Source organism: Anser cygnoides, chromosome 3, assembly GCF_040182565.1.
Source record: "Anser cygnoides isolate HZ-2024a breed goose chromosome 3, Taihu_goose_T2T_genome, whole genome shotgun sequence".
Taxonomy (NCBI): Eukaryota; Metazoa; Chordata; class Aves; order Anseriformes; family Anatidae; genus Anser; species Anser cygnoides.
The window spans coordinates 62,637,571-62,658,902 of record NC_089875.1 but is presented as its reverse complement, the minus strand read 5'-3'; the positions used below and the strand labels follow the sequence as shown (position 1 = coordinate 62,658,902).

The following is a 21,332-nucleotide window of genomic DNA, read 5'->3' as shown; positions in this document are numbered from 1 at the left end:
AAGAAGCTGTAATTACAGTATGTCCTACTTCCCATCTTCATGTCAACAGACAGTGAAATATTCTAGGTTTATATCTGAAACCTTTTTTCCTGGTCAAAAACATTTTAAAATCAGTAAATTTGACATCACTTCCATTCCAATTGAGATTTACAGATCCAAACTTTGGATATACTAAACACTTCTTCTTCAAAGCCCGAAATCAAAATAGTCTGTTATTGCAGTAGCTTTCAAGTGTAGCCTTAAGGTCAGAAACCTCACGATAATAGATTACTCCAGTGTTTTTAAGCTGAAATATGCTACAATAATATGTAACTTTTAACACCACTAAGAACAAAACTAAATTCCATACGTAATTTGCCCCTTCAATCCACATCATGCAAAGAAGACATTGATCCAGCCTTTCTCTAAAAATGACAGAGTATCTGAGAATCTCAGGTTTCAAACAATATTTCCATTATCTGTAGAGAAATTTAAGCTGTCTTCATGAAACCTTGTGTTTAATGAATGCATAATTTTTACTTTGGGCCATACAACAAAACCAGCTCAGGTCTTTAGTTTCTGCGGTTCATCTAAGAACACTTTTCAGGCTTTCACTTTACTATTAGGAGCCTTTTGCATGTGCATAGATCTTAATTAGTCTCTCTCAACATTTCTTTTAGGTTAGTGATACCAGGCTATCAATAGCTTTGCCTTGGAAAACAATGTATGTTTATATATTGAACACAGAATTAAATCATTGCAAACACAGTATCATTCCATATTACTTGTATCAGAAAAGCAACCTCAATACCAAGCATCCGAAATACCCAGATCCAAAAAGATTCAAAATTCCTTAGAGCAGCATGTAGCAGATGCTTTTGCTCATGTCTTTAACCAGCAACTATCAATCTTCCCAAGACGATAAAGAGGCTGTCCTAAACTATTTCTAAGCATGAAAACCACTGGTGTCAGGCAGGAGACATACCTCTTCCAGACACTCCAATGTGCAGTGACCCTCTGACACAAATTCAGGCATGCCTGGTGGGATATTGTGGAATAGGCTGACCCAAAGACCAGCTTCAATAACCCCAGCATCATATTTCCTTAAAACCGGAGTATAAAATAGCCTCAGACCAGAGTTATCTATCAAGCCTGCAACAAAAAAAACACAGTCAGCCATGGCTGTAAATCAGTATTAAAAAAATATAAAAACCCAATCATTTTGCATTTTTAAAGGCTTGTCCTAAGTTTCTTACATGAAAATCGAGGAATCAACCTCAATAACCTGGAAATTAGTCAAACCATATGCAGGAAGCAATAAATAGGGGCAGCCCACAGGAGGGTTGTTAAAGACGGTATGTTGATACCTGCGCTGTTCAGACACAAATGAAAAATGTGTGCTGCTCATAGTCCCTTCTGTTAAGTTACCAAACATGGATGTCAGAGAAAAGAAAGGAGACCACAGGCATACCAAACAAAACAAGGAAATAAGACCTCAAAAGGTGTCATGTGTGATTTTAAAATAAAATATTTAAAGCACAACTTAAAGTTGTATTTGTTTTTTTTCTTTGAACTTTTGGAGCCGTGTGTTATATTCTGCTTGTGAATTTATTTATTCCTTTACCTTAAGCCCTAATATTAATCATATTTTTTCTTTTAGATTGCCTGTCACATTACAGCATACCTCAGATGACCAAATGCATCCCTTTCACAATCTCCCCAATTAAGAGTATGAACTAAACATATGAGAAATAACTTCCTAAATCACAAACTTGAAGATAATTACAGCACTTTGAGTAAAGAAGGCGAGAGAACTACACTGGCTTTTAATCCTGCCCTCAAGGACTTCTCTTGATTTCAAAAGTAGTTTGAAGAACCAAAGCCTACTGTAAGAAGGTTGAGCTTTTAAAAGTGAAAATTATGTGAATCTACTTCATTCATCTAAATGCCATATGCATTTGTTTGTATATCTACTCAGAATTTGTACCTCCACTCACTCACTGATTATAAATATTTATCTTGCATTAGCCATTTTTATGAGGCAAGATATAAGCAAAAACAAAGATTAATTTGTATTACACAAGCCTTAAATTCTGTGTTAGCTCATCTGGTAACTTCCTGTTTGCTGCTCCTTTTCAAATTTCAGCTTTGAAAATCAAAAATGCAAAAACATTGCCAAGTATCTCAGAGAGGTAAGAGGCTTCCTCTATTTGTCTTCTAAAGAACAAAACAGACATAGCAGTGGCTTAAACCAAATTTTCCATCAGTATGAAATCAACAGGTTATTTTAAGACAGGCAAATGACAGAGGGACAGAGGAGGCACTAAGTCACTCCTTCCCTGTAGTACCTAAGACAGAGTAGCATGTAAGTATTACAGAACAAACGATATGAGCTAAGCACAACCAATTACAAGTGGTAGGGAACGACAAGACAATCTGCAGTGTACAAATGATATTTCAGCTGATATACACTGTACCACAACATCTCAATTTTAATTCATTTTGGAATCTGCACTCATTCCCTTTCTGAAGCTATCTATAATCTCGTCAACTTGGATTTTTGTGGTATTCCCCCTTCAAGCAGGCTGCTAATATCTAAATGCCAAAAATTGTTACAATATCTAAGAGTTTTTGTTAAACAAAATCAAAAGAGGTCATCTTTCATATTAAAGGGGATGTAAATGACTTCAGAAAAGGAAACATTCAAAAACAGACAAGAAGCAATTCTTGAGTCTAACCAGGAGCCAGCACTGACTATGAAGCTGAGTCACTTAGGCAAACATTGCCCCAAATGCAGAGGTGAACCTGATGGCTTAATTGCAAGACCCAAGCTGGGAAAACACAGACCCCAAAATGGGAAAAGAAAGGTGATCTGGTGGCAGGATGGGTGGGAGGGCTCGCACACCCCACCTGCACCGAAGCAGCGGGAGCACCTGGGTCCTCTCTTTCCCTCTCTTATCACAATCTCATACCATGTATTTTGTCAAGGAGGAGAGAAACACCACGCAGATCACAGACACCCTGCTCTGCCTACGCTCTCTGAACTTTCCCAGGTCTTCGGTGAGACTCTGTGTTCACCTGGGGCTGTCCCAACAAAAAACAAAGCTGTCCCCGTTGCTTATGAAGGAAACAAAATATTACTGATTCCCAGATTTTGTGTATGTTACTTAAACTAAACCAAAATCATACAGCACAGTCAATTAAAAGAAAATAGTGAATTTAGGGACACAGCCTCATTTGGATACAAGCTTTCTGGATGTGACACATCAGGCTTTCAGGTAGTATTTGGTGGAAAAGCGTGTAGCATCAAGGATGCAAACAAAGATTGCTGTATCACATAAGAATGTGCATGCTGAAGGGTGAGTGGCTGTCATTAAATAAAACAATTTTAAGAAAGTTCATTTCTGACATCACAAAGAAAGGGAATAACAGTAAGAATGCCCTAGCCAAAACAAAGGAATTTACTTAAATACATAGGGATGTAAAGACAGACCAGTACACTGTGCTGCAATGGATTTTACTCAGTTTGTCTGTACTAGTCATCAGAATATCCTCAGACATAGCAGCTCAACAAATTTTTGTTAAAGAACGAAAAAAAAAAAAATTTACTGATCTTTTCAAAAGTCAGCTTTGAAGTATCCTAGATTTTTGGGGGCTCCCCAGTTTCACACACAGACTTAATTTTCTTTCTTCTAGGTATAAATAATTTTTAGAATGAAGATTAAAAAATAACATTATAAAAGAGAAGCTTATCAATTAAGATAAACTGGTTTTACCTAATGAATAGTCTAGAATCCTGAGTTTTCATTTCACTTTCAGAAATTACCCACAGTGTAGGTAGATGTCTTTAAAAAAATACTTTAAAAATGAATAAAAGGCACATTCCCTGTGATGCTATCTAGCACTTTGAGTGATGTACTGCTATTTCTCAATCTGAATAATGAGACTTCTGGATCTCTGATATGGATTTCAGAGCAAAAGCAAAGCACAGAGAGAGAGATAACATGAAGAATGTTGTGATAAAAGGTGTATTCACCTGGTCCACAACTCCTTGTATCTCTGAATCTCCCACTGTCTTCAGGCTAAGACAGTGTGAAGTTTTTCTCAATTCAGTGCAATGAGAAAAACACTGGGAACCAGGAACTACTGAGCAGGGAAAAATAGCCTCAGCTTTGCATCTCTTCTGCTTGCAGTGTGATGCAATGAGAAACTCCTGTGTCTAGTACATTTTTCAAACTTGCATGTTTTAAAGAGTGTGAGGGTACAAACCTTCCGTGTATGATGGATTGTCGTAGTGCACCTCCATAAGAACAAACTGAGGGTCAGCTGCTGTGCCGATGGATAAGCCAACGTGGGGAGGGTAGGTGAAGCCCTGGAAATCAACACTTGCACATTAATCTAAGGAACTTTTCCCATAATTAAAAGTGTTTTTTCTGTGTGTGTGTGTGTTTTTTTTTTGTGTGTGTGTGTGTTGTTTTTTTAATAAATAAAATTACCGATACAATCATCATAATAATTAAATTTACAAATGTAACTTTCTGAATATGGTATTTTGGCATACTAGATTTATTAATACTGCATGCACTAAATAACTATGCCAGTATAAATTATTAGGGCTTGTGCTTTCCAAAAGATAAAGCCCTGAGCAACCCAGTCTGTCCTCATGGCTTACCCTCCTTGAAGCAGGAGGCAGGACTAAAAACTTCCTGAGGTCTCTTTCAACCCGCATTATCCAATGATCGTATAATTTTTTATCCTTTATTTATTGCTTGAGTAGAAAATGAAAATGCCATTTTAGATGTATAAACACTGCACCATCAAGCAGTTAGTCTGACAATAAAATCCGTATGAAAAAGTGAATCTACATTTTAAATGTTTCTAGTTTACAAAAGCAGTAATTTTCAGGGAATACTGAAGTTGTTTGCAACTAGATTGTTTTTCCTGCATAAATCACTGCATTCTAAGAAAAAATTATTTCAACAATAAAAACGATCTTAATGGCTACATTTACATTAGGAAGCCATGTGATGAAAAAGAAATTGATCTGTACAGCATAACAGCTTGTGCTGGACCCTCTGTCCTCAGACTATTTTCCTTGGACAAGCTCTACTTAGACCCTATGCACTGAATCCCATTTGTTGCTGGGAGGTGCTGGGTTCAACCCCAAACATTCAATTTAACTTGAAGTTAAGGAAAAAAAAAAAAGAAAAAAAAAAGCAAGCTTAGTGAAGTGGGGATAACTGGGAGATTTGCTTCAGAAGCTCACTCCTGATTCAATGTAAAATACCAGTATCTTATAAATGAACTCATTTTATAAATGAACTCATATAACATATTCACTTTTGGAGGAATGAATCTTTACTACACAGATACTATGTTTGAAATCCCAACTTTCCGATGCTTGATGGACATTAATGAATTAATCTCAGAATATAGTAGTAAGTATTATCACCTCCATGCTACGTAAAGGTAAACTGAAGCACTGTGAGTACTCCAGTAAACCTGAATATAACTCTCTCTGTAGATCTTTAACAGGACCATCCTTACAAAAGCCTTCACAGAGTTTGTGAGATGATAACTTATTTATATGAGGTTTTTTTTTATTTCACTTAGTTTAAGAAAGTTGAAAATACAAATACTAGGTCAGAGCATAGCTGATGGCAAAAATGCACAAAGCATACATCAGGGATAATGCTCATAGTGGATTAAGCTTCTTTTGATGAGTAGCTACATGGGTAGCACATCCAGCCTCCTCACACTGCAGCACTCAAAGACAGTTTTTGGACCGCTGGTTGGCCAGTGAAGCATCCAAAAACTGTGATCCCCCAAGTCCCTCTCTTTGCCTGCACCAGGTTTGAGTGGGCATGCAGTGAAGCAAGGGGGTAAAGAAGGGTTGGGATGCTTCTTTTGGCAGTAGTGCTGCCTCATGTCAGCTGAAAGCATTAACTGCAGCTTAAATTAGCATATGAAATAAACTGAAAACACAGCCTGGGGTTAACATGGCATCAGAGACTGTGTTTTCAGTAGATATGCCCCATTGCCACAAGCGAAGTCGTCCTTGTGCCGGCTCTGCACCAAAACACAATCACTCCTACACTGAAATTATGCCTTTTAGGGCTGGGAAGGAAATTTCAGAATGATTTGCCTGAATGGGGGAAGGTCCTTCTTAGGCACAAAAGGAGTTAGACATATGTCTGACTTCAGTTGGAAAGTCTTGGATGCAGTCACCTACAGAGTGCTTTTCATTCTGTCATCCTCCACAGATAGCAGACATTAGTCCTTGCTGGAAGCAGTGCATTTTCTTATCAGATGGGGCAAGCTGATATGGTGACAGATTTCCATGTTCCCAAGTAATCTTTTTCTGCCTAAAGCATCAACTCTCTGTACTATTTTCATTATTTTTAGCTTGTCACTCAAGACGTTCATTTCATTTATCACTTAGAAGGCCGACGAGAAGTTGAAGACAGCGATGAATCCATTTAGGGATTGTGCTTGTTTACCCATAAAAAATAAAAATAAAAAAGACAGATTAAGAATTCACTAACATGCTGGAAGGAAGCTTTATTGTGATATACACCCTCCTGATGCCCCATTGATGAACCATGTTAGACAGCCATTCATCCTACCTCTCCTCCAATGGCCCAAGCAAAAATGACTGTCTCACATGTGAAGAATGAGTCTGGCATGTTGGGATGGTAACACTCGTGTCCGTAATCCAGCACACTGTCATTCAAGTTGCTGCTGCACTGATACAGCAGGATATGATGCACCAGGTTCTCATGGCCCTTCTGGATCAATGGCTCAACCTGTCAATGTTAAAATGAAAACGAAAAGGAAAGAAAACACATCTCAAATATGACTATTTCAATGTGGGTACGCAGACAGAACAGCAAATTATATGGTGCACTTTTATTGAAAGAGAAGCCTTGATATTCAATTGTAACTAGGTTGAGATGCTACTTCAGCGTTCCTCCAAGCATTAAAAACATTTTTGGGTGCATCAGTAGGGAACAGGAAGAAAAATCTGCGTCTTGATTAAACCTATGTTGCCATCTGTCTTGTTCTCCCTTATCCCACCCTGGTCTTAAACTGTCACTTGTCTTTCTCCCTGCCCAATCCTGTTTAGCTGCATTCCAGCATGAAGGGGATATAAACCAGCTGTATGTCTGCTCAGCTAAACCAGCTTGGTATCTGAACTACTCAGGACATTTCATCCCTGTCTCTGCCTCTTTTGTACTACTTTGAACTAGAGCTGCCCATAAATTCTGTAAATGTAGGGGGAGCCTGGAGGTATAACCCCACATTCCTCAGCAGGTCAAGATGGACTTCCAAATTTTTTAGACGTCTATGAAAAATTAGACCTAATTTACAGTCTGTTCAGTTGTAAAGACCTCATTAAAATTAAGTCATTCCACAGAGGTGGGGTGCTCCGGTCTGCTTGTGGCAATGAGGAGCTGGAAGGTTCTCAGGGGTGCAGGATTGTCCACAGTGTAATGTGACCACTGAACTTCAGGGTAGCCCAAAATTTCATTCCAATATAACAGTGTTAGCTCTCTCTTCAGATGGATGACGTTAAATTACCTCCATCAGAGATGACATCTGGGCAAACATGAATACTTCTAAAAAAATTATTTTGCTTTTCAGAAAGATCATATTCCACAAAATATCAGCATATAGAAAACAATATTAAAATGAAAAGAGTTTCTTCCTTGTTTTGCATTCAAAGATTGAATGCAAATCCATGTCGATCATATCTACCTTTAAGTTGAATAACATACACATTCTCTGTAAATGTTTTCACAAGAAAGGTGAAGGTTTAGCAATACAGCACTTAAGATGTGGAGAGCCATGCAGTATTGCATTTTACTATTGTTAGGAAAGAGAAGGTGTTTTAAAGAGGAAAAAAATGCATATACATCCTAACATTGCATCTATTTGTTTTGCAAGCACGTGAACCCCAGGTACCAGAGGACAAGGGCAGGGTAAGAAAGAATAGTTTATTACCTTATTAAAATATTTTCAGCACAATATTGTCACCAGACATTCATCTCTGCACTTTCTTCAAACCACTAAACCAATTACAAAAGGGGAAGGGCAGGAAGAAGTGACTAGAGCCTGTTCATAACAAGACCACCCTCAGTGATATAAATCTGCAAAATACCATTGAAGTCGGGCTCTTGGGGAGTCCAGCTGCTGCTGAGTACCTGCAAGTCTGTCCAAGAAGTGCGCAACCCAAACCCACCCACCTCACTGTGCTTAGAAATCAATGGAAGGATGCCAATTTACACAGACATACCAAAGTTTTGTTCTGATGGCTAGACTGAAATGCTTCACAAGGGATATTCTGTACTGTTTTCAGTAATCCCCATTTTGGTTAGCATTACCATCATCATGAATTACTCTACTATGAAAATAAAGGTATTTTTGAAAAGGTGCAAAGAGTCAGTTCACCAGTCAGAAAAGAATTCATATCCAAATATATCAGGCTGACTGACAGTGATTCAGAAATCCATTTCAGCTTGATGTTGCTTCCTCCTCTGCTCCTTCATATACATGCACATCTATCCAAATGCTGCAGAATCGTATCATGGTAGCTTATAGATGAAACAGCAATGTATGTCTTGGGAATTTAGAAATTCTACATAGTGTATGGGTTAGTCGGATGATGGTTATGGGAATATTATCTCTGTATCTACCAAGAAAAAAAGAATATTTTTGTCCAAAGACATGACAGTTCTGCCTGCTGCTACAGGATCCCAGTACCTGCTGTGCTTACAATCACTACTGCAAAACAAGCTTCCCCTCAGAACAATGGGACAGCACCAAAATTAGAAACTCACATCCTGTCATCAGTTTCTTACTGTCAGATACCTAAACAAAAACAGCATTTCAGAAAGTAGTTCAGCTTTCTTTAGTGAAGAAAAAACAAAAACAAAAACAAAAACAAAAACCTTGAGCATCTTTCCAGCGTATCTTGTAGGACTTCTCATACTCTTCACATGCACCAAGAAATAATGAAAAGCAGCAGTGAACTTAAGACCTTTCACACATTTTAATTACAACTTGGTTACAGAACTACCACCCTTCTCTCCTTCCTTTTAAACAAAATACAGAAAATAAAAGGAAAAAAAAAAAAAAAGAAAAAAAAACCTACTAGGTGTGGGTCAAAAATCTTTTAACAAAATTTTAGGAAAATCACTCATGATCACAAATTGTTCGTTACCCAGTAATGTAGGGAAATATTTTACTGGCCAGCTCCCTAAGGCTCACAGCATCATTTCTGACTGAAATGAGAAAGAAAGAGGAGCAGCCCCCCTTGACACACTGGGTTCCCTTTCTCTGATTCAGTGAGTAGCTAACTATACTTACTTAGTGGAATAACTTCAGCAGAAAATAAAATCAAAAACTTTTATTTGACCCTTTATTCTAGTGATTAACTGAAGCAGGGATTTAAACATGCCAATTCTACATCCCAGGTGAGTGCTGTCCTAGTTACTCAACCGTTCATCATTGTAGCTTATAGAGTGAGGAGGGTGTTTAAGCTGCCTCCCTCTTCCTCTCTCACTTTCCACAAAGAGCATCTGTGCAGCTTAATTTGCTTCAAGCAGAAAAGAAATTACAAAACCTCTTTTTTTTTTTTTTTTCAATAAACAGAATTCTTGTTTTCTGGCCAGTCTTACAAACAATGATGAACAACGACCAAGTTCCTCAAAAATGAGGCCAAATCTAGCAAACCACTAATGCATTTAAATGTACGCATAAGTAGTCCCAAGTGTAAAATCAGTTGCTAGAGCAGGTATCTACAATTAAATACCTAATACCAGGGTGGCCTGGTTTCCAAAGCACTTGCAGTCCCAATGAATGATAACAATTTCTGGGATCATCTCCTACAAGGTTATTCCTCTATGAACAGCTCTATATCAGTCTCGATCCCTAATTATAGCCATTCATTCATAAAATGTGAACTGTTTAGTGCACACATTCAGAGTTTCCAATTATTTGAATTTTTAAGAATTTTTTTTTTTTTGGGGGGGGGTAGTAGTCTTTAATCCACAAACCACAGAACTGAAAGCTTAGCTAAGGTCTAAGTTTGCAGGTCTCCAGTCACAATAATGGTGGGCCAACACTGAAAAGTCACCACGGCTGTCTTGTGCATTCGTCTTGGGAAATAATTCAACTTTTAGAATACTTATGAAAAGATAGTAATTTACTATGCTAAATTAGGGCATGAAGAAAAATATAGAAAAGGCGATAAAAGTAGGCATACTATATAATAGATTATAAACACTGCAGACTTCATTAATTTTTTTGGGATTCTTATAGATAGGCTTGCTTAGTTTGTACTTGTAAAGTAACTTTTACAAGGGGGACACTCAAATGTCACTTTCAGCCACCAATATCCGAGAAATTTAGAATGGGTTGTAGTGAAAACGGGAGTCAGCCCCCAGATTTCACTTTCAGTAATTATGAGGAAAATTGTGACTTCGAAAAGTTGTTCCTTTCTCTTTCCTTGCTAATTCCTACTCACCTCCTTTTAGCCAAAGGAGTAAAGAAAGAGGCTGAAAAGAGATTCAAAGGGAATATACATATAATTACAGAAAACATCCAATTCTCCATTTTACCTCATTCTTTGAGGTGCCTTCACTGTTGCTGCAATGCAAAGAAGAACCAGCTGTCAGGGTTCATCTGTTTGCCATGTCGGGAATAAGCCAAAAGAGATACTGCACTACTGGGGCACCTCAGTGACTTCCTCGCCTGCAGGCAAAGTGCATTTTCTGCTTGACATTTCATAACTGCCAGGGGGTTGGAGAACAAAAGCCCTATGTCCACTCTGCATCAAATTGCCAAAAGCATTTGGAACTGGAAAAAAATAAGTGGATGCACAAGAATTGCCCTCCTCTGCTTTTCACAAAACCTGCAAACAGAAGCTGCTGTTTTATTATTCATGAAGGCTTACTTTTTGCATCCTCTCTACCTTTCCTGAAAGCTTGGGTGAAACATCTTGCTAAATGAGCACACTGACATACATGAACGTATCTGACTTTCATTAAAAGAGGTAAAAAACAATAGACGTACTATAATCCCCCACCACATCAAATCATAGTTCCAAAGAAGGAGGTATTTAAAATAAACATCATGCAAAATAAAGACAATGCCTTTTGCAACCAGAAGTATGGGTTATGGTTATGGTGTTTGATTAGCATTATCTGTACTGATGGGGCAGGTCGAGAGGTATCAAAGAGTTCTTTTCATCATTACTGTCTCTCTTAGTACTTCTCAAAATATTGACTTTCAAGATATATAAAAATAACAAATTCTCAATTTAAGTTAAAATAGGAAAGACACTTGCTTCCCACCTGTTACTTTAACAGAAACCCTATTTTAGTCAGCAGGTTTACATCACACGAACAAAGATAATGCCTACGCTCACTAGTTCTGGATTACTCAGCTTCAATTTTTCTTCCTCTCTTCTCTGTTACCTGTTATCTCTTTACCTACTGCACAAACTGAACATACCATGTGCATTTGTTTCATTAAAAAAAAAAAAAAAGCCAAAATTGTAACATAATAGAGGCTTGCATCTCAAGCTGCTGATAAGCAGGGTCAGGATACTAACGTAAGACACATTAAGTGGGATGAAAATGCAAACAGATGAAATGGTCCAAGAAGTTAGATTCCCTACAAGGAAAAATTATCTCCAGAAAGCTGGAAGTCTTTCTTGCTTATTCTTTTTCCTCCCTTTTTATTTGCTTTGCTTTCTTTGATGTTACAGCTGTGGTTTGTTCTTCATGCCTGTTTGTGTGAATGATAAAGGTCAGTAAACTATCTCCATAGTCTCCCCATAGTGTCCCTGTTACAAAATACAGTTCACAGATCTTAAGTAAACAAAATGCTGAATTTATTTTTATATACAAAAATAGCAACAGGTTTTTGATCTTGTTGCAATGATTTTTTAATATAGAAATGTCAATGAAAAATACAATTTTATTTTTTCAGGCTCAAAAGCTAGCTTCAACTTAATTTTACATTTCAAAGTGCCCAGATAAAATGTGCTGCCAATAATCTATTACATACAGTGACATCTAGCCTCCTTTAGCCAAAGGTACACTAATAAATACAGACCACAGACGTCTCTTGCCTTGAATCTCCATGGGATGCCTTGTTCACATATTCATAGAGCTAAACTGTCTAATAATTGGTCGTACAGCTGCCTGAACCATGTCTGGGCATTAGTTGTTCAGCAGTGGTCAAAACCATGCCAGGCAATCTGCAATGAAGTAAAAGGAATGCAGTCCTCAAGCAAGGCCGTGATACTAAAAATGAAAGTGAATGGTTTGAAAAAAGGACAGACGTACCTCAGCCCAGAGTCTTCTTCAAACTGACTTCAGCTGCACGTGTTAAGCTACTAAGATTTCCAGTTCCCTCTGGAGAACACTAAAAAGCACGAAGCATCCTGCCATGACCTCTACTAACCAAAAGACACTACAGCACGGTATGGCATTTACCACTGTAAATGACTCCAAACAAGGCCTTAGCCTTACACAACACTGTGTGTATGTACCCCCGGTGACACAAAGAAAAAACATTTTTTTAAAATCTCAAAACTGAAAATAAAAATTTGTCACAAGATTTTGTCCTGGCACTGCTGTATCGAACATTCTAGCCCACAGTTGGCTATTTTATTTATATGAATTTGCCATGTCTGTCATGATTAACTCAGACCAAAAAGTGATGGTTGTGAAACTGAGTGCTGGCTGAGATTACTGAAGAGAATTTTTGTAACAGAAGATGGAGGTTTTTGCTCTCTGCTTTCTATACTCATCCTTGGGAAGAACAACCACCATCCTATTGACTACTCTGGACTTCATACTTCGTTCCAAAATGTACAGCATGTACATACATTTAAATAACTGTTCAATTTAGAAAAGCTCCTCAAAGGTAGATACAATGTCATCAAGATTATTCTGATTTTTCTTTTCTTTTCTTTTTATATTCTTTTTTTTTTTTTCAAAAATGTAGTCACGAAATAAACAAATATTTATCTAAAACATCTGATTAAAGGTTTAAGATTTTTTCTTCCAAAAAGCAAATACTTGGAAATACTTGGCTTAATAAAGTTGGATCTTTTTCAGCAAAAACTCCGTGTACACACCACCATAAAAAAAAAACTCAATAATAATATAGTTTTATTTTTATATAAATTTTCAGAAAGAAAAAAAAATGCTAGTGTCTTTCTGCTTAGCATTGGTTCTTCCATACAACTCAAAGGTGTGCTGAGCAAAAACCCAAGAGCTAGAAATATGCCCCTGAGCTGGGATAGATGTTTAAGTACATGACCCCAAGTGTAGACCAGATTTTTAACCCCAACAACCCAACATCTATCTCATGTCTGGAGGATAGCCTGTCTAGGCCAGCATTGCGTCTGGGACGCAAATTTGCTGCAGACTTTCAGCCTCAGGTTCTGGAATCCTAGGGTCAGGCAGGGACCATGCTTCCAGCCCTCCACCCACCTGACCAATCTGTCAGAAAGCATTAAATTAATACCACAGAACAGTTAGGACTGAAAGAGATACATCAAACGCTCAGCAGGCTGCAGTCTAGCATGGACTAGCTGCTGTAATCTTTACTGAGATTGGCCCTATCATTTGCATGCACACAACTACAGGTCCATTTTTTTTTTTTTCTCACTGAATAATCCAGACCTTAAATTCAGCCATTACTAACAAAACACTTTAAATTGCTCTTGATCCAGAGTGCTTCTGAATTTATACTCTGCTGTTTATTAAAAAGGTGTATGGTTTGGTGAGCAAATTGTAGGAGACATAGCAATGCCACTGTATCTATTTCACTGGTGGTTATCTATGTACAAGCATTATTGCTTATCTTGAATTGTCCTCCAAACGTAAAAATGTTCACCCAAATTATTTTCATACACATTACTTACAAATTCAAGCTGGGGAAAAATAAAACCTGTGTAGTTACTGACATATCTGGCTTCTTATATTTTAATATGAAAGAGATGCAGATGTAGCAAAGGCGCAGGCAACAGCAACCCCCCCCCCCACCCCCAACCTAATAATGTGATTAGGTAAGGTTTCCTCGGAGGATGGAAATTTTCCAGCCCAAAAACAGAGGTTCCATACAACTTAAGGCATTTAAATTTGCATGGTTTGTCCATGGTGTGGAGTTGTGTTTTTTTTTTTTTCCCCAAAGCAAGATTCAAATACAGGACATAATCCCAGGTTGAAATAACAGTGCTGACTTGTTTATTTATTTATTTAAGTTATAATGTTGGCATTTGTTTTTATCTGGTTTTGGGTATACTTCAAAACATGTAACAAAAATTCTAACATCACTGTGGAGAAAAAAGTACTTACCACATGAATAGAAAAACTTATTCAAAGCAGATATTTCCTGTTCTTGGTGTAAAGAAGAAAGGATTTGTTTACTCAGTGACTGTGTTGTTCAATGAAGGCTCTTATTTAAGTTTTATTAGTATACCACATTAAGAACTAATTACCATACTACAGTTTTAAGCTGCAGAATTTTCATAGGAAAAGAATAAGGCCTTCATGATAAAAGTTACTGTTGCTGTGCTGTTATTTGGAGAGGAGGCTGTGCCTCTAAATTCACACAAATCCTTCGGTCCCCATATATTATACTAATTAAAGAAATGCTAATGATTGAACTGTACATCCAGAATTTCTATAGATCAGTGTGCAGAATAACTTAAATATTTTAATTAGGAGAGAGGAATCAAACAACATAATAATAATGAAAAACAAAGCATTTAAAATGAGAACTAGAGATAGTTTAGGGCTTCTTGTTCTCTCTGCCATTGAGTCCATTCCTAAATTCTTATTCCTAATTAATTGCCTGGAACTCTGCCACTGACAAAGAGTTTCAGATTTGAAAGGCATGCAGTAATTTAGACTAAATCCAAAAGAAATATACCTCAAAGAAATATTCATTTAAAAAATGGTTTCTGCCTGAGGTACGTCTGAAGATTTAAGATAACACATTTAGCAACAGTTAAAAAGTATAACCCTAAGGACCAATCTGATAAAAAGCTTGGGTCAAGAAAAAACATGTTTCACTCAGTTACGCTTTCTGGCAATATATTTACTGCACTCCTAGGCAACAGAAAGATGGGCAGAATTGTTGCGGTATTGAGTACGACCAGAGTCTCTCAACATGCCATACGCACCAAACAGAATTAATCGGCAATTAATCAGTAATATCATTACTTTCTTGGGAAAACAATATAATAATACAGTAATATGTAACCAGATACTTTTCAGATCTGAAGCCAAGATGGGTAGTCTATAAAGAGTGTATATTATTTCCAGATGAACATATAATTTGAACAGTATAAGTAATGAAGGTACTTATCAAGTTACTTATACAGTCAATGAAGGTACTCCCTTTTTGTTCATGAAATCTCCATTAATACACAGAGATGTCTAGCTGCTTCTTTGAGATGGCAAGGGAAGAGGTTTTAACAGTGTTGTACAACTGCAAAATGTTCCCTTTGATGACAGCTTAATAACTTCATACTTGTTGTCTTCTTGCTTGGGAGGGAACAAGAAGCTTTACCAAAGACAGAATGCGTGAGAATATCCAACATGTCTGCTTTGTGTTTTACAAATACATGGGCTTCCTGTTAGCAAACATGTTTTCTGAGAAGGAAATGCTAACTTTTGCAAAGGAGAACCAAAGGGGAACATGCACGAGAAAGACTTTAAGTCTACAGATACTGAGTGTCTACAGCAGTCACCAGCCCAGACTCTCTGGCACCTGACATCCACTGAAGTGAAAGCATGGGATAAAATATGCTCAAGGCTAGCAATGTTGACTTGGCACAGCTTCCCTCTAAAAAATTTATTTACAGGTTTAGCATACATGAGATGGTTTACAAACTACATGTCGCTGAGTAGTGTATGTTAGGTTATGCCTAGGTTAATACCATGATTTCCACATTTTCTCACCCTGAGCCAGATCCTGGTACGCTTGCTCCAACACCCATCAACAGCTCCCAGAAAGCCACACAAAAAGTGCCATTTTCAGATGACATGGCTCTTTGGAAGTCACTTAAGAATACTGTAGTAAAATTATATTTCTTATGATAATTTTCTTATTTCTCTATTCTTATTCTTAATTCTCTATACATATTATAATTGTCTAGAAACCAATACTCAATTCGAACTTCACAAAACAGAAAGACACGGTTCCAGTCCAAGCAACTTATGAGATAGCAAAGGCAAGGTCACTGAAATGAGGGGAAAGAGAAAGAAGACTGGCTTTCAACATTTAATAATTTAGATACTTATGTTTTCTCAGGTTAGGGTTGTGTGTTTGTTTGATTGTTTGTTTTTTTTTTTTAATTTTAATTAGTCATGATGTAAGTTATTTTCATAACAGGTAAAACTTCACTTAAATTGTGGCACAAAGAGAAACTGTTCATCATCTAGCTGTGGTTCAGTCATCAGCTGTGTGAATTTGATGTCATATATGCTATGTGTGGACTTGGTGGAGTGGTATTTCTGACTAAATTATTCTTCCAGTGTTATTAGTGCTCTTTCTTTCTATTTTACCCCCCAAGGGAGTCAATGAATCTATGCTCTGGACATAGCTGCAACTACCGTCCACTGCAAAAGGAGGCAGAAATGGAGAAGGTATCATAACATTACTCTCTGAAGACTGAACCAGTAGCTAATGCTGGGGTTGGAGAGGGAGAGATGGGAACTGAAGAAAAATACTGCTTATAGTTAGATCGGGGATGACATTTCTTCTCCCTAAAAATTAGATTGGAGCAATTAAGTGTGGCCCTACTGAAAATTTAAGCAAATTTAAGCTTAAGTAACAGCTTAAGATGCTGTTACTATGTGACGCATCTGAATTAGAAAGTTGATTGAAAGAACCAATGCCAAGCAGTTAGCAGGACTGAGGTAAATATGCTCTGTGATCCATCCAGATGCTTACTTCATACTGTGTAAGCCCCACCAAGTCAGATTTTGCTAACTATGAACCTGCTGTTCTGCTATTTGCTCAGAAGACGGTTTACAATTGCTCATCAGAGGCCCAATTCTTCTTTGAACTATATTACCTGCTATGATAAGAATTGTATAATAAAACTATCTAGGTTGACTACAGATGATTTCTAGACAAGATTTTATCTTCTCAGTGCACTAGCTAATCATATTATTCTAAAACTGAAGATAAGAATGAGGAAGGAAAAAAGACATTTTACATGACATAATGGGGTAAATCAGTTGCAATCCTCTACTGAAGATCTCAGAAATGGGAGTTGAATCTCCAAGAGCTTCACCAAAGCTGCACCCTCCCCTTCCCCATGCTCACCTTTAGTCATATTTTAAGTTAAGTGCATATATGCAACTAGAACTTACATAACTTCTGACTTTTGTTTAACCAGAAAGTCACATAAAATATGTATTTTCCAACTATGTGTTGGCCTAGTGAATACAATTCCATAATGGATGGATGTTGTCTTAAACAAATAAATAAATAAATAAAATCAAAGAAACAGGATTAAATTAACTAGATGTTCAAGTTTGCTGGTGACAGAACTGAAGTAGATTATTTTTGCATACCAAACATGGAATAATTAATAGAGCAATAGGAGCATAGCTTAAGTATTCTTATTGTAAAGATATACAAGTGAAATGAAAGAAGATTACCACAAAATAAGAATACATTCCACTAAGAAAAATTAAGTTTGGTGTGACAGGAAAATCTGTGGTCATAGTAGTTTCATCTTTGATCACAGAATGAAATAATGCATGAAATAATTTCACATGTGAAATAATTCAGCAGATTATGAAAAAGAAAAAAAAAAGACAGTATTTCTGTTATTTTCTCAGAGAGCTGCTTGGGAAAATTTGATTTTCCAGTCAGTTCAGTTATATATGAGTCCTTAACACTGCAAAACCTAATGGGCCAATTCAGGCTTGCAATGAAGACAGCCCTCCAGATCAAAGGGCAGAGAGCTTGCAAGCTCTGCAGTGCAAGATGATAATTTGGTTGCCAACCTAATTTACCAAGGCTGAAATTGCTTTGCAGGGGGACATACAGGAAAATAGAGAACATTCGCTTGTTTCAGGCTGCATGATGCAATTTGTTCAAGTTATCACATTTAGCAAAACGTAAAAGTTCAAGCCAGAGAACAACAAGCAGTTACTGTCTGGTATCACTCAAGTTAAAAATCAGTGCCCTCATTTAGGTACTGAAGGCTACACGCTGCCCTTCTGGCTTTCAATCAATCAGTCTCTTAAACTGGAGTCCCTTTGTATTTTCACACTGGGGTCTTTGGTATTACTAAAGCATTCCACTGTCAAAAAGCAGAGTTACCCTTGGCAACAAGTTTTTTTGGAGTTTCTACTTCCTTATCAGAGATTGCTCTGAAACTGAACATGAAGATTAACTAGCAGCTGCTGGTGTGCGCTAATACAGGCCTTTATTTAACTGAAAGAAGCTCTCTTTTCTAAGGAGATAAGCATGGCAAAGTTTGGTGCTTATATAAAAATATGCCCAATGTAACAATTCTCAGCTAACGCCTAAATAATTCTTTTTTTTTTTTTTTTTTTTTTTTTTCTGGTGATATGCTTGGCCTGTTTTCACTATTCACATCCTCAGTTCAGTGCCAAAAAATTACACATAAGTAATTGTGGTTGAGAAAAATAATTTCTTTTCCTACAGGCAAATTAAAAAAAAAAAAAAAAAAAAGTTTTATTTTGCAACTTTTGTTCTTATTATAGCCTCTTCTGTTGCCTGACCATTTTGATGGGACACACCTTCCCCGATTCAGCCATCAGAGAGCTACATGTCTAATACAGGGTGGTTATCAGGCTGGTTCTCTTTCTCCAGTCAAAGGAGAGAGACTAAGCCATACAGGCGATGTTTGAGCTCATCTATTTCAGACACTTACTCTGGGATGACATAAATGGCTATTTTTGCCACTGACTACTAAGGTCATTCAAGCAGCTAGCTCAGATCTGTAGATTGGTCAAGTTAGATGACAGAAAGCCCACTTTCATTTTTGGAAATCTCCTGTCTTTAACGTGTTGCCTGAACTTAATTCAGTATGCATGAGGTATACTGAAGAGATACTTAATTTTGACCACAGTACCTAATCCCCAACATGGGGCTTGTTCCCTGTTTCAGCAATACTTAACCTCTTCATTCCATTCTTGTAAGCAGGTTCAAATAACACACATGAAAGGGGTGCTTTACACAGGCATCCAAAAGTTTAAAGCCTTACAAAATTGAACCTACTCTCCTCCTTTCCAGCTCTGAATACCCTCTAAAATTGGGATTCCCATTTAAAAAGTTCTCCTACAGAATCTGAAGTATTTTGCACTCCTGAGCACAGCTGCATTGCAGCCTTCTGCTGGTATTCACCCAGCTATACTGCCAGTTTCAAAAATTTGTAAAGTTAAAAATCGTATGAAAATGAGCAATGCTTAAAGAAAAGGCATGTACATACAGCTAAATGACCCAACTGCTCTATTGTTATTAAATAAACTGAAATTCAATGTCAGGCATATTTTTGTCTATGTGATTATAACTACTCAAGCTTACAGAACTACTTTCCCAGAGGAAAATGCAGTATATTTCAAAGAAGTTAAGAAAATAAAGTGGGAAAATGGACAGTGCTGAAACTAGCATGGGCATGCTACACACTGAAGCTGAAAAGTTTCACGCAAATCAATGATGAAGCATCTGGCACGTAGTATATACACACCATTCCTTCACCAGTAGGTACTGTACATTTTCAGATGTTAACACACCACATTAAACAATCTGTCAGGTGTAGTGGGAAACCATGGATATAGAGGATTTGTAGAAAATCTAGGCACGGTAGAGGAATAACTGTGTTTTAAGCTTGCTTCAGTTGCACTGGAAAAAAACAGCAGTGCCCATGGGAGATATGAGGTTAGTAATGAATATTACTAAATATGAAAAGTAATGAATCTTTAGCAGATACAGTTTTATTACTAAGCATTAAGATTAAATTAAACAAATGGAAGACATGGAATATTGAAACCTAAGCTAAAGACAATAACAACAAAGATGTCTCTTTGGAACCGCAAGTAGAAAGAACAGTAAAAACAAGCTTCAAAAATACAGCAAGAGCTGTATTTACTTTAATACTGAGAAATATTTCTCATGAATGTGAAACAAATTTTCACTTTCATGACGGTGGTAAATATCTACATGATGCCAGCTCACGGTAAGCAAAAAATAATTCATTTTGGCAGGAAAAAAAAACAATCATAGACGTGTCAATGCATACATATGCATGTACACTGAAAATCATACATCTCGACCATACAAAAACTAAAGGATTTCAGAAGCCCAAGTGTGCTGCCACTAAATAACTTTTTTTTTCTTCTTTTTTTAAACTAGAAGGGAAATAATAAAGGGACTTTTAAAATGGGCGGCTTACAGGACGGAGGGTGCTGCACAGAGTGCCCTTTTCACTGCGTGCTCCTCTTAGTAAGTGCCTCTCCCTCCCCAGCCCTGGCATGGCAGTGACTGCCTGTCTGTAAGGGCTATCCGCACCCACAGGAGCTGCCCTCTGTGCGGCTTGAGCATGGAGACAGAAACCTTTTCATGGAGAGGCTGGTGCATGGGCATGCCTGTCTGTCTGTCTGTTTCACCCAAGGATCCCTCCCTCGCTCAGATGAGTCCTCCTGAAGCAGAGGTCCTTCTCCAGGTGCAGTCATTGAAACCAGAAAACTGGCTTTAGCGATGAGATTAAGAGACACATTCAGGACCAGGCAAAATAATGTTGTTTACAGAGCATGGCAGAAATCCTAGCAAGAACTAACCTTTAGCCCATCTCCAAAAAGTCTGGGCTAATAAACAGAATGCCTTTTTTTTTCTAAGAAAGCTACTTCTGAGAAAGCTCACAGCTCACTTCCGTCTGTGAGAAAAACAAAATCCCTGTAGGGTAGTAAGCCTGAAGCGCATACCACAGCCTGGAGCTCAAAGCAGCAAAACAGGCCAGTGCACATGTAGCTGCAGGGGGATTTTGCAAACAGGCAGCGATGTGCGCTCTGCCATGTGAAGAGCTGCCAGGGTCTGTGCTCCAGGACCACTTTGGAGCCATCCTGCAAGCAGCTGCTGTGAAGGAAGACAGTTGCTGGCCACCACCTCCAAGCATTCCCTTTCACCTCTTCTGTGAGATGTTATTTTCAAAATTGATCTATTACCCTGATAACTGGTTCTGCTAACAAAAGTAAGGAAGCAAGCAAGCAAAAACACAGGAGAGGGAAAACCTTTGGAAGTTTAAGAATTTTTCAAGTAGCCACCCCTCCTCCAGGTAGGCT

At 37.6% G+C, this 21,332-nt stretch overlaps 1 protein-coding gene across 2 annotated transcripts in view; it reads right to left on the bottom strand.

The window, feature by feature from the left end:
• Nucleotides 1–21,332, bottom strand: part of MOXD1 (monooxygenase DBH like 1) — a 53,848-nt gene that overhangs the window by 13,890 nt on the left and 18,626 nt on the right. For both annotated transcript variants that reach the window (XM_048075771.2, XM_048075770.2), the window contains 3 exons: nt 6,606–6,785; nt 4,249–4,351; nt 965–1,131 (listed from right to left, as the gene is read on the bottom strand). In XM_048075771.2, the coding sequence (XP_047931728.1) occupies nt 965–1,131; nt 4,249–4,351; nt 6,606–6,785 (450 nt within the window). The remainder of the gene's footprint in view (nt 1–964; nt 1,132–4,248; nt 4,352–6,605; nt 6,786–21,332) is intronic.